We start from the raw sequence: 14,842 nt of genomic DNA on the forward strand, positions 1-14,842 counted from the left end.
TTTCAACGGGGAGATCAGCTCGTATTCGCGCCTTGAAGTTGGAAACCAACTTCAGCTGACCACCACTGTGGCGCTGGTGGGGCTTGAACCCGGATCCGAGTCCGTCACTATGACCACTCGACCACCACAGTAGCAGACAACACCCACAGCATGTGGAAATGCATTAGGAATTTCGAATTTTCGTGTATTGGCGTTTTCATTGTTTACCCGTTTGTGATTATATCAGGCAAAGGATTATTTTACTATTTCATCACTTTTCTGACATGAAAAATTTGAATCTAGATTTCTTAATCATGTATCGCTTAAAAATTTCAGATACCACCCACTGTAAAGAATTTGAGCAACACATTGTTCCAAAATGAACATTGGACTTTCCAACAATATTCTACACTGGCTCACAAGGCAACATCAAGGCAGGAGGGGCTTGCCAGCAATGTTGCTGATTTCATTTCTCTTGAAGATTAGCCATCTAGCAGGCCAGACCCGAACCATCTAGATTACAAACTGTGGTAAGAATTCAAAGGCATTGCCTGCAAGAAGAGACATAGCACTATCAAAAGTTTGAAGCATTCCTTGTCGGCTGCAGTCTCACATTTTCCATTGAACATCATTCGTGCTGCTATAGACGACTGGCCAGAGACTCAGAGCCTGTGTGCATTCTTCCAAAGGCAGCTGTTGCCATCAATTGATGTAAGTATAACATATTCTATTAAAATATCTTCAACATAACTTTTGAATAAATGGAATAGCTTATCTCCGGGGGTGGTGACTTTGAACACAAGTGACACGTTTAAAAAGAGTCATAGTGAGATAAATCGAGAAGCTATCCATACTTAAGATAAGACAACCATAATTTTTTTATGGGCAGTGTATTATTTAGTATTATATATATATATATATATTATGTATTATATAGTATTAATTATTTTATTTTAAAATATATGCTTTTATGTTGGGTTGCTGTATTTTGGTTATATATTTGACACCAATATTTATACGTGCATCTTTTTTGAGCCACCTCATTTGGCATTTCGCCTGTTGTGGCCATTGTGTTTGTATACAAATACAACGCTACGACAGGCAAAATGCCCAATGAGGTGGCTGTAACTGTTCTTATTCATTTTTTATGTTGCAACAGTATTCAGGGCTAGACTAGGTGCATAATTTTAAAAATACGTTTGATGAGAGCTCAAGTCAAGTAGTCGCACTTTTAGAGAAAATCTACACTCTACTGTATTATTTGAGAACCAATGCCATCTTAACGAATGGGCCCAGAGGCCTCAACAGAAAAGGGCCTCATAAAAATGAGATGTGGTGCAAATTTTGTCTGGAAGGGCGTCAGAAAAACCTCATGGTCCTGGGGCCTATGACGCTCTTAAGATGCCCCAGTCAAAAACTTCAATTTTTCCTGATAATATCATACACTAATTGGAAATAAATTTTTAAATTTCTAAAATGAAATCTATGTGTCTTTTTTTTTTTTAAACTTTGTTATAATTTTTACAAGTGAGAGATTTCTAAATATCTAGTGAGGGGGTTGCGGATAGTAAGTAAATTTGAAAACCACTGATAAAAATCTCTTGGTAGTTAGAAAAGATAAAAAAATAACGAAATCAGTACTGAGAAATAAATATGCACATATATTTCTGAGAGATAAAACTTTCAAAAAATGTCCCATTGATGAAGTAAAATCTTCTCACCTGTTGAGCCACGGGCTCTAAAATATTTTCGATCGTTTTAGTATGAAAAACCGACATTTTGAACTTAAAAAAAGATGAACTTTTCGTCTATAGAATTACATTTGCAGTTTTATTTCATCAAAAGAAAGATTCAGCCTACAGTGAGTGAGTTTGGAAAGCAGGTGTGGCAAAAAAACACATCCCACGATTGCTTTCTTTTAAAGACCCATGTCATACCCATAAATGGAAACAAGACGCTTCCCAAAACGTCATGGTAACCGCCAAAATAGTCTTGTCTTTGAAAAGACTGATTTTCAAAGTGAAAAAAGAAAATCGTCTACTCCAGGGGATGGTTCGACATGCGGTGACTATAAGTCTCGTATTGACCGGGACATTTCGTAATTTCACGTACCCATTCCGACTTTTAGCGAAGGAAATTTGAATCTTTATTTTTATATTGAAATCATGGACTAAAATTATCTTCTCAACCCCATGTCTTGTGATAATTACTATTATAAATAAGAATACGAAGTAAGCTGACTGGATGTGTGTGCAAAACGAAAATAATTTCGGAAAGAAAAGAGATACATTCCTCTCTGTGGACATTCGAAGCACCAACCTCTCACTGTCCGGACGAGTACTCTACTATTAAGCTACAGAAGACAGACATTTCCTAACCGTAGAACAATATGACCCTTGGGCCAGGCCCGTCATTTAGGGGGGGGCCGTTGCCCCCCCCCCCCGGCTTTTGAAAATACACTAAAAATGCTATATATATACACAAATATATACATACATTGAGTACATGTGCTTTGTCCCCCCCCCCCACCGGAAATGACGGCCCTGCCTTGGGCTTAACCAGGACCATGCAATGGACAGCCTCCTACCTCAATAACAGCTCGTAAGGACATTAGGTGGTGAGCGAGTGCTCTACCAACAGGGCCGGATTAACCATGACGCAAAATATGCACATGATTAGGGCATCAGGAAGAAAGGGGCACCACAAAAATTTGCCAAAAATTTTCTTTTTATATGTATATGTACAATTTTTTTTCCAGCATCAATCATCCGGCAGAAAATCTTAAAATTTTTGATTGATTATATAGTTGAAGATCTTCATCAAAAGGATAGTACAAATGCAAAAAAACTGATAATATTGCAAACTATAAATCACGTTAATGCTGAGATTTTGGAATAAGATTTCATGCAATTTCTATAATGAGCCGTTCTCTCTTGAGCCTTTTTAACAGCATCATGAGAGCCCTTTGACAAATTGATTTTTCTGAGGAGTCTCTGCCAGCTAAAAATTCCTGCCTACCAGTTTGCATACTAACATGGGCGGAGATACGAGGGAGCGTGGGGGAGCATTGCCCCCCCCCCCCAGCATCAAAGGTGGAGTCGACTGATCTAATGTATATATGTATATATGAATTGTCGTCATCATCATCTTGCCCCCCCCCCCCAGCAATAATGACCGTGCTCCCCCAGACTTCCAAGTCTATCTCCGCCTATGCATACTAACTGTCGCAAATTATGATAAATACTAAATCAATACAAAAATAACAAATTTAAGAGTAAGACAAGTTCTACAGAATAAAGACGTGAATTTAAAAATGCTCAAATCTTTACGTCACTAGAGGATCGAGACTGCATGGTTTCAATTAACTATAAGATAAGTATCTACTCATGGCCCCACAAGGCTTCAGCCCTGGGGTCCGGTGTGATTTTAATCATTTTTTTGTTTTTTCACGCTATAAATTCATCATAAAGGGTCCCCTTGAAAGTCTGGTGGGGGGGGGGGGCGTAAAAGATCCTAGCCTAAGGGCCCTGCTTCAGGATGTGGGGGCCATGCATCTACTTATCTTATAGTTAATTATTATTACCCGTGCTAGACAGTTTCGACGCCTCTCTGGTGTATAAGTCACACTAGTAAAATAACCCCGAAAACTCGCTGCTGTGTTCTCAGACAGTTGAAATGCGTCAAAAATTGTCGCCTGGCAGTCCAGTGGTTAGGGAGCTAACCTCTGATTGTGCAAGTCTGGGACCGAATCCCGGTTCTTCGATGTCTACTAACACCAACAAATTACCTGGACAGATCTTACGGATCTCTTTGGAGTGTGTGTGAGGCCAACACCCACTAGAAAACAAGGCCTCTACACGGTAACCCAAAAGTAGTTGTGACGTAGCATAGTTAGGCCGAAGAATTAAATGGAATGGTTGCCATCAGCCTACGATAAGCCATTAGTTATTCGGGAAAACGCGCCAAGTGATAAAAAGCAATTTTTCTTTAACGCATGTAGGCCAACACCCGCCCCATAGATAAGAGGCTTATCTATAGGGGGTGATGTGTAAGCACGTTGTTTTCTCGCCAACAAAGCACGTTGCTTGGCTTCTACTTTGTATCTTCCACGTTGTTATTGTCAGACATGTGCGAAAACGAAGCTCTTAAAATCGTTCTTTTTTATTCGTTTCTGTGGATTTCAACATCTAAAAAACTTTACAATCATGCCATATAAAAGCTGTGCACCACATTGTCGGGGAAACTATGTTAAAGGTCCCAAAGTATCAGTATTTTCATTCCCGGAGAATGCCATGTTGAGGAAGCGTTGGCTTTCAGCCATTTCAAGAAAAGACTTCATTCCGATAGAGAATCACAAGGTAAGTGCATAACTAAAATTATTTTTTAATATTGGAATTACATAATTGCCAGATTTTAGAAACAAATAATATATAATATTGCATACTGTAGAATTTTCTTTTTTATTCCCGAAATTTAATACACGTAACTGAAGCTAAAAATATTGATTTGAATAATCAATTGGCTAATGAACATTTGCTAACGAAAAATTTCTGATTTAAGTCAGACTAATATTTGAAGCAATTTTGAATATGATTTTTTTTTAAACATGTGTGATGTAATACGAGTAAAGGGAAGATTGGTTCATATTATTTACACATTAATTAATATTTAAACAAATGTAATGCAGTTTTTTTTGGGGAGGGCGAGATAAACAGTTGGTAGAATTTGATGTCACTGGTATGCTGAATGAGATTTTTAGTAGTTTTTTTTTAAGCACGATCTTCAGAGCTTAATATTGCCTATAAGTTAAAAACTGGGAACTATAACTGTTATGAAAAATATTTAATACACCCTAATGCAAATACCACAACAGACAAAATGTCCAACGAGGTGGCTGACAAAAGCTGCCCTTATAAAAAATATGGATGTTTAATATATATTCCACAAATACAGCAACCCAATAAGAGCAATCAAAAACCAATAATTATGATAAAATATAAATATACTGCCCATAAAAAAATTATGGTTGTCTCATTTTTTATTATGCATAGGCGCATAGCTTCTTGATTAATCCCCATATGTTTATCATATTTCTTTTTAAATATGACAATTGTATTAAAATTCCCGACCACGAAGGCAAGCTATTCAATTTATTCACAACCTTATTAGAGAAAAATGCCCTGCAAAGTTAGCATTTTCGATTCGACTCGAAATTTAGGAAAAGAAAATATTGAATTTTTTTTTCAAAAAATTTTGATTTTTTGAAGCAAACAATTTTTGTCAACGCTGTCTATAGTGCTTGATTATCTCCTTAATTATCCTGATGATCCTCATCAGGCATATTTAGCTTATTATTTAATTGATATTTTAATGAATCCTTGTAAATCAGTAGATTGCCAAGTAAAATTCTCTTTTTCTTACACAGGTGTGTGAATTACATTTCAGTACAGAAAATTACAAATTTTTACAAAGATATAAAGGAATTTGATGGTTTGTGCGATACAACTGTTTATAAAATATATAATTTTTTAATAAAGTATATATAATTCTATAAATAAAGTTTAATGAAAGTTATCTTGTTCTCATTTACTGTTATAAGAATCATTTTATTAGCTTTTGAATATTAAAATTCTTGCTTGTATGTAATGGAAAAAATTTGAAGGAAATTTTAAAATTATTGCTTAAATTGTTTGAGAATGAAGACAGTGTTTAAAGTAGATAATGTTCCCAATTCGTAAAATATATTTGAAAATATTAATTAAAAAAAAAAAACTTCCACTTTCTGTTGATTTGTCTTTCTCTGTAGGTGTGTGATATGAAACTTGATTGTGAGAAAAATTTCATTTCAGTTATAAATTTATTTTCCTAAAACCATTTTAAAGGAGGAAAAGGAAAATTTTTTCTGTGGCTTCATTTTATTTTCAATCGTTCTATGAACCTAGACAAGTACAGGGAATTTTTTCATTTTTGTCTGAACTGAATAATGGGGGGGGGGGGGGTGAGTAAAACAAAAATATATAAATATATATATAATCTAAATTCAGCTAGTAAAAAGTTAAGGCAGAAATCAGAAATATTTCATAGCACCAATTTTACTCGCGGAATAATAAATGAGTACGCTACATATATCAAGTCGATTCTACAGTGCGTAGCGCAAGCAGTCGCCTAAGTTTAGTGACGTCACGAGCTCGTGTTGCGGCCTTGAAAATTCTCTAGTAGGTGTTGGTGAGGCTCACGTTTAAAAAAAAAACCACGGGTTTCTCTGCAAATCATTCAGTCTCCAGTGTGCTATCATAGTTTGAAAATTTTCCATAAAAACATTTTTCTTTTTAATTTTTTTTTTTTTTTTCGTCTGCATAGGCATCACAGCCTAGAGCCAACCTTTTGTGGTTCGAAGTAGAACTCTTAGAATATAGGTATGAAGAGTTCGATCCACTGTAGTACAGAAATACTTATTCTGCGGGTTAAATATCGTTAAGAGCTGTTGTTGAGTTAGATGGCTGTCTATTCGGATCCGGAAGTCCAGTTTAGCCCAAGGAACATATTGTTCTACGGTTAGAAAATGGCTGTCCTTTACAACTTAATGGTAGAGCTTCACCAAGGTGGTTTGATTCCCCACAGAGGAATATGACTTTTCTTTCCAAAATTATCTTCGCTTAGTATCCAGCAATCTATACTTCGTAGAATTAGCGGAGAGGTTCACCGTTTCGTTTATAAGAATATTTATGTCACACATATTTGTCATGTAAATGTTTTGTTTCATAGAATTCATTTTTGCAGATTTGCAGTAGTGTTTTATTTCCCGCAATTGGAAATTTTTTAGTGAGTTTAGCAATAGGTGACAACTTTGCTTACTTTTAGCGACAATTGTCGATGTCTCGTATTTTCCCGTATTTGGAATCACTTGTTTTAACTGCACTTTAGTTTAGATCAGTATTTCCAAAAGTGGGCAATATCGCCCCCTGGGGGAGATGGAATGGTCTAGGGGGGTGATAGAAGCGATGAATTTAGTATAGGATTCTATGGGTGAATTTGATTTGAGGGAGATGAGAAAGAAATTTTTTTTGTATAAGGGGGCGATGAAACAAAAAGTTTGGGAAGATATGGTTTTAGACCAGTTTCCCAACCTTTTTTGTCCAATCGCCCCCTTCAGAAATTTTTATATCTCCCATCGCCCCAACGCAATCCAACCCATAGGATCCTATGTTATACCCGTAGCTTCTACCGCCCCGCGGAACATTGCATCGCCCCCAAGGGGGCGTTAACGACCACGTTGGGAATCACTGGTTTAGACTTTAGGTCAGAGGTCTTCAACCTTCTTCTAGTTGCGAGCACTGCCTGTACTCATCATCAAAAAAAGAGCACCCTTACAGCAAGTTTTGCATACGAATGCATGAAATTAGGTTGATTTCAATTCTTGAATGCAATGTGTACAAATTGTTTAATTGGAATTGTTGATCAAGTGCTCGTGAGCACGAAATCGGACACGAGCATCAAGCACTCTGGGTGGTTCAGAGTAGTGCCGTCTTAACGCATGGGCCCACCCGAGCACGACCCGGGGGCCTCAAGCGAAGGAGGGGCCTCGCAAAATGAGATTTGGTTGAAATTTTCGGTAATTTACCAGGTAGGGCCTCGCAATAATCACTTAGCCCGGGGGCCCATGATGGTCTTGAGGCGGCCCTGGTTCAGAGAACACCGTGGTGCTCGCGAGCAACGGGTTGGAGATGCCTGCTTTAGATGATGCCCACCAAAAACGGATATTTTGCCCTTTAAAACGAATGATTTGCAGTTTGAAACAGTTAACGATTAATTATCGTTATTACTAATTGTTATTTTATTATGACAATAAAAAAACGAAATCTTTTATTAGTTGTTAATCAATTAATTAACGATTTAATATTTGGCCATGACAGCTCGCTGTTCGCGCTGTCACGGGGTTGGTGGTGGAATAGTAAGAGCTGTGGACGGTCCGATAGTACCGTCTTAAAGAACAGTACAAAATAATTAACATACGATCAGTTAACTATTAATGAACTATGACTGTTAATTAATAAGTGTCAGGAACTGACAAGTTGATGATGGTTAATTGCTTCATTAAAACGGGCTTTTACTGTTCGGAGTAAATTGATAAATTGTTGCAGTTAATTAATTCATTATTTATTAATAATAATTATAATAAAAATTTAATTATAAGTTTATGTAGTTTGATATAGTTATAATCGCTAGAGATCAATATGAAAGGGACTTTCTTAAGTTGGTGCTCGAGCTAAATAATTTTTTGTATCACCATGTATCAGAACCCACTAGGGATACTGCTATTTTTGATGTAGTTCTCACTAATTCCGAGGATCTTGTTGAACATGTTTCGATGGGGGACGTGTTTTCTTCCAGTGATCATCGTGTCATCACAGTTTTCACTGTAACCTTTCTTCGGGTAAGGTTGATAACAAAAGACTAGTTCCTCGTTTTCGGAGAATTAACTTTGATGTTTTGAGAGAAAAAGGTTAACAGAAGTTTTCAGAGATCGGGTGGAATCAGTCGGGGTGGTAAGTTGATGGGAAGAATTTAGTACAAAGCCACCTTCTATTTTGCACGACGTTATTCCCTTTGTTCGAAAAAAGCGTGTTTGTACATCGCGCTCCCTATGGTTCACGGATAGCGTGCGTAACCTTTATCTTGAAAAGAAAAGAACATTCAGAGAGTATAAAAGTGTTCCTGTCATTGTTTACTGATAAAAGAAGGGCGTTGAAAAAAGAGATAAGGGATAGTAAAAAGGAAGTTGAATCTGGGTTAACAGATAACACTGGCTCCGACAAAAAATCATTTTTAGTTACGCCAATAATGGATGTCAGGGGACAGTTGCCCCCCCCCCCTCTCGATAGGAGGATCTTGGGTTGCGAGCAATGTAGGTATGTGTAGTGTTTTCAATGCCTTTTCGCGTTGGTTTTTATTGAGCATACGATATTCAATGTACGGGTGTTGCATGGAGTAATAAAATCCTCAACCATATTCAAGTGGAAGATGTGGAGGTCCTAAATCTAAAAAATGTATGTGCGAGCAAAGCACCGGGACCAGAAGATATCTATCCTAGCGTCCTCAGGGAATGTACTAATGAATTTTTGGGGATAGTCGCGCAGATTTACATGTGTAGTGTTGCTGAGGGTATCGTCCCAAGGGATTAGAAACTTGCTAATGTTGTTCCGATATTTAAAAAGGGTAGTAGAGAGGCTGTGTCCAATTATCGTACAGTGAGTTTGACGAGCTCCTCTCGAAAATTTTGGAGATTATTATCAAAAGGCAAATGGTGAAGTGGATAGAAGAGAATAGTGTATTGTCGGATAATCAGCATAGGTTCAGGAAGGAAAAGTCATGTGTAACTAACCTCCTTTGCTTCTATGATCACGTGACGAAGGCTTTGGGTAAGGGCAAAAATGTAGATGTTGTTTACCTTGATTTCCAGAAAGCATTCGATTGGATCCAACACGGTAGACTCTTGAAGCGTTTACACGAGATTGGGATGGGGGGCAACTTGCTGAATTGGATAGAAATAATTGATATGGTGGAAAACCCAATTAAATTTCTGCATTTCTAAAGTAAAATCGGTAATTTCAACATTGATTTCTATGGGGAATATCCTATGCCTGTCCCTCTGTCCGGCAGTGATAATGATGATGATTATGACGTCTATGCGAAAAGTCTCATATTTCCCATTCGTACAGTCGACTGCATTTTGTTGGGTAAATCAATGGCAGATAATTTTTTCTATAGAACCACTAGAATCAAGGAGGTTGTAATCCCCTCTATGGGATTCGTAGCTCCGTGCATTAGAAATATACCATTAAAGTCAACTTCATTTTTTTTTTCATATTATAGCTCCGAGCTCTTGTTGATACCATCAAGTTTTCCTTACAATCCCTTTCGGGGTTGAATTTTTTTATTAATCCCAAATCTTCACCATAGAGTTCAACTTTTTTTAACGTCAAAAATACAATGAAACCTCGATATAACGATACTCTGTGGACAAAGAAAAATTATCGTTGTAGAGCGGTTACCGTTATATCGAGAAGTAGCATTATCATCAGTGGCCATCAAATTTACGCTGTTGTTGTATTGACGTTGTTGGTATACTACCACCAAATGCATTTACTCGCATAAGCATTCATTGGCAACAAAAAGTTATAATCGATTAATGAAATTCAATTACAGTTGAGTTCGGTAATAACATACACCCTTGGTGATTCGAGAAGTGTGTGTTATAATAAACGTGTATGTTATAAGCAGTCTTGGGATTGCGCGAATTAGAAGTTGCATAATATATTCATACAGTGCATTATTGAGATTGTGGGAGACAAAAACTAAGCTTATGCGAGCACAAAATTGAATTGATAGCATAGGCGGATGGGGGGGGGGAGGGGCAGCCACTCTCCCCTTCCCCCAAAAATTTGTATTATTAGCATAGGTGGAAGGGTGGAAAGAGAGAGGTGGAAAATCCATATCCTTCCCGTCACAATGCAACTGTCCCTCCCTTTCGAAGAGCCTGTATCCACTTATGATTGGTAGTAGCGTGTATAACAGTATCTATTCGATACCTTTCCAAAAATTTCGAAAACGTATTGTATTCTACAATATACTGCAAACATAATATATATTCATATATAATTGTTCTATCCATATATAATTGGGTTGTTCGAATCAAAATGAGTAACCACGTACTCGTCAATGCTGAAATTAACAACGACTTAATTAAGTCAACGCTTTGATAAAATCATTATAATGTAATTTGATCAAATTCTATTTGCTATCAATCTATCAAGTTAATTCTTGTACACAGGGTGACCTAGTCATCCGATTTAAAAATTATATAGGTATTTTTCGAAATTGAAAAAAAAAACCAGAATGTGATATAATCAATGAGCTAATATGAAGGAGGAAATGTCTACGTGTTATGAATAATATTATTAATGATCGATTTCACGCGAACAATCATTTTGAAATTACACAATTCTTTTTGAATCACACTGTATATCAAAATTAAAGAACATACACCTCCCCACATTTCCAATTTCATAATAAAACAGAACTGTCAACTGAAAATAATTGGAAAATAATTTGATTTCACTTGTCACTATTTGCGTAAATTGGAACTGCAAGAAAAAGGAGTTCCGAAAATGAAATGCTTTTGAGATAGCACATTTATTAACAATAAGTCGGAAATGTCCCGGAAAACGGCAACATATGGCCACCCTGTGTAGGAGGGTCGCGGATAAATTTCTTGTCAAAAGGGGTTCTCGGTGCAATCTTATGAGTCTGTTTTTTACTATATTTTTTATTATGTGAGCGTTGTTTATGTTTTGCTTTTTCCCCCCATACAGTATGTTGCATCCGAATTATTTTTTAGCTCGTATGTTATGCCCACAGGTTAGAGATTTCTCAGATTTGTTAGATTGGAGAGATACGTTACAGATTCCTCTGGAATATTAACGTGGGGGCGCGTCTGGTTTTTCTTGTTATAACCAGTGTCTGTTTAAAGCGGGATATGTAATAATAGAGGGGAAAATGTACTGAAGTCAATGGGACAAAAATCGGGAATTACGAAACCGTATGTTATATCCACGGTTTATGTTATACCCGGGGTATTTTATAAGTACTCGACTGCAATTGTTTCACACTGTAAAGAGGTTTACCGTACAACACTTTTGGGTTCTACACAGATATAGTAGCGCTTCACGGCACAACTTCATTTTTTTCAACATTCTCTTTCTTCTCAATACTGCCAGTCCTCTGATATTTTTCCCAAAGATAGCTCATGTACCTACTCCTTACTAGATTATGGCCCACCACTTTGTCTCAAGGGCTCACAGTATATAGAGCCAGGGACGGGCTTGAGTATTTTGCGGCCCTCTAAAACGCGCTTTCCCATTCCCCAGTGTCCATGATCAACCCTATGCACTCCAGGTTAACATTGACACCCGAGAATGAATATCGAACTACTATTTCATGGTCATGAAAAAAAAAAATCATTCGACAATAAATTTGGACGATAGTCCGCTGACCAGCGAAAAAATTGCAAGTGTGCTAGCAGACACATTTGACACTTGGGAGAGGGGGGGGGGGGCTGTCAGGGCTAGAGCTCCGATTGTCTGTCCAGAGCCACAACTAGATACTCATTAAGCCAAGAAAGCATGCGTTGCATTATTCCTCGTGCAATTTTGAACAATGTTAAAGATGAATTTAGTGCCCCACTGGATCAACACCTGAACACTAAATCCACCTACATCCTTCTCTTGGCTTGCGGGGGGGGGGGGGGGGGTTCGGTAAAACCTTTAAGCCAGAAGTTTCGATGCCTGGATTTACGTCAAACGTTAAAATATTAAACCCAAAATGTAAACAAAGTACTTTTATTCCATTTTGCTGTCCGGTGCGGTTTTTCGCACCTGTCCAAGCCGGCCATGCACAGAGCACAGTTGAACAATATCTTGCAATTTTTCTTTGAAGAACTCCGTCTTCCAACATGGAAATTATCAGCTTTAGAGAGATCACCAGAAAGATATTGTTTGGGAGCCATCTCTTAAGTGCTTCAGAAAAAGTTATAATGATGAAAACCTCGTTGTGCGTGTGTGTGCATTCATTTTTTAAACAGTTTGGTTACCCTGCAACTGCAAACCTTATTTCATTTACATATTTAAAGCTAACATATTTTCTAAAACATCGATCGAACACTTATTTCCCGTCCAAAGTGTTGATCGAACACCTTTTCTCGAGTGTTGCCAGCTCATAAATCGATTTTCAAGGTGAATCGAAAATTGATTTTTTAAATTTATATTCCGTATTTAAAATAATTGTTTTTACCATAAATTTCCATTCGGGGAAAAAAAAATTATTTTTGTTTTTTGCGTTTTAAACTTAGCATTGCTAGCGTTTTTGTGGTTGATAAAACACTTTCTGCCAGAGGTAGTATATTCGTGAAGCCTAAGAATAATAAAAAGAGGTAAAAAAATGTGTTTTTTCTGTGTCTATCCTGTGTTAGAAGTATATTAGAATAATATGTTAATAAGAGGAGCATATATATGTGTGCAGTGATAAGTGATGAGTGATCCACCTTTAGTCCAGTTCTTAGAGATAGAAGCAAGCGTTTTTGAGAATTTTGTTTGACGTTATAACGGAAGCTTCTTGATTTGCAACTCGCGATAAACGAATATTTTTTGTGTCTTTTAACATTAGCTCTTCGACAATTACTTTCAAATCACTCGTAATAGCGAGATTATCGTCATAAGCCGTTCACGTTATAACGGACTTTCATTGTAGTGGATACTCAAAGAGAAGATATATAGAATTCTTTTGATGCATTAGAGTGTTGTCAGACTATGAAAAGTAAATAAGTTATATTTGTCGCGTACGTATACGACATATTTTCCTAAAATGTAGCCTATACTGTGTAAGTAGTTTGATAATCGTGTTATCTTGCATATTTTAGTGGAAAATCTCAAAATTTGATCAATTTCTAACAAGTGAGGCAACGTCACAAACTGAATAGCAAGTAGCCTGTTTCTCAGAGTCTCACGAATATTTCCCGCGGCTCCATTAGCAATGATTGGTTTTTTTAGGAAAAGCTTCTCATATAGATTCTTGTGTTTATCATCATTTTTCTAAGAAAGTTTCAAAAGCGAAGCACGTTCTTATAAACTCAGCGTCGCATTCATTAGTGAAGGAATGATAATAGAATGATTCAGCTGGATAGAGATACAGCAAATAACCCCTTATAGGCGTCTTACTGCTGAACATGTTCGGATGTCTTACCTTGGAGTGTGAGCAGCGGGTCCCGTTGTTTTGGAAATTAGCCCGTGAACTACATTTCATACAGAGAAATACCCTCTAGCTGTGAATTTTCAAACTAATTGTTTTGGGCATTAACCCTTTCAGTGCTTTTTAAAAATTTCCTGCCAACTATTTCCCAAGAAGAATTTTTTTTCTATTGCGAGCTGATAAATTCTTTTCCCCCAAACAAGAAACCAAGAACATTGACGTCGCCCATCGCTTTCATTTCCCTCAATATGATACAAAGACACCTGTCATAAAGTGTGTATCTTTCTTGGAAGAGGAATACTTTTTTTTGGAAAAAAAAATCTTTTGATATTATTTATACTGAGTGTATATTTCTTTACTGTGCTGAAAGGAAAAAGAGAACAACACAGTCTCTCTTTTTCTCTCTCCTTCTGTTATCTAACTTTGAACAAAATCTGACTCCGCTCACTGGCAGTAGATCGATTAGGGGGGGGGGAATGGAAAGCGTGTTTGACCATAAAAACAATATCAACGTCTATTTGGGCTAGCCGATCATACGCGGAGAAAGACTTGGAAGTCTGGGGGGGGGGTGCACGATGATGATGATGTCAATTCATATATACATTTATACATTAGGTCAGTCGACTCCACCTTTGACGCTGGGGGCAATGCTCCCCCCCCCCACGCCCCCCGTATCTCCGCCCATGCCGCCGATGCCGAAATTATAGCGTTTTAAGAACTAGAGATATTTCGGAGGGGGACTGAAATAAAACAGATCAAGTTCGATGAGATATCACGGGATTGCCGCTGTAAGGGATAAATTTCATTTCCATTCCTTTATTAAGAAGTATCTAAAATTTAAAATTTTCTGATGGTAGTTACTGCTATATGAGACAGCTCCGAATATATTATCTTTAACAGACTCCTCGTAACGTGCGTTAATTTTTGAGTGAAAGAAGAATCAGCTGTTCACTTCGTTGTATCAATGTCTCTTTCCAAACCAAGTGTAAAACCAAAAAAATAGTGATAAAATAAGAGTTTATTAATTTTTAGACTTATTCCAGACGTATAATCAAATTGG

General features: G+C 37.2%; 2 protein-coding genes across 3 annotated transcripts in view; one reads left to right on the plus strand and one right to left on the minus strand.

Moving 5' to 3' along the window:
* Vinc (vinculin) overlaps positions 1 to 1,977 on the minus strand; it is a 58,209-nt gene extending 56,232 nt beyond the window's left edge. For both annotated transcript variants that reach the window (XM_089233040.1, XM_089233039.1), the window contains exon 1: positions 1,701 to 1,977. In XM_089233040.1, coding sequence (XP_089089166.1) covers positions 1,701 to 1,757 — 57 coding nt within the window. In that variant the 5' untranslated portion in view covers positions 1,758 to 1,977. The remainder of the gene's footprint in view (positions 1 to 1,700) is intronic.
* A 1,835-nt stretch (positions 1,978 to 3,812) lies between these two features.
* On the plus strand, positions 3,813 to 5,516 carry LOC149085183 (THAP domain-containing protein 1 B-like). Its single transcript, XM_089233931.1, has 2 exons — positions 3,813 to 4,337; positions 5,405 to 5,516. Exons 1-2 carry the CDS (start codon positions 4,185 to 4,187, stop codon positions 5,465 to 5,467), a joined length of 216 nt encoding a protein of 71 aa, XP_089090057.1. The 5' UTR covers positions 3,813 to 4,184; the 3' UTR covers positions 5,468 to 5,516.
* The last annotated feature ends 9,326 nt before the right edge of the window (positions 5,517 to 14,842 follow it).

The sequence above is a fragment of the Pholcus phalangioides genome, unplaced genomic scaffold, assembly GCF_987345545.1.
Source record: "Pholcus phalangioides strain wild (caught in Gottingen) unplaced genomic scaffold, Ppha-v1.0 ptg000007l_1, whole genome shotgun sequence".
NCBI lineage: Eukaryota > Metazoa > Arthropoda > Arachnida > Araneae > Pholcidae > Pholcus > Pholcus phalangioides.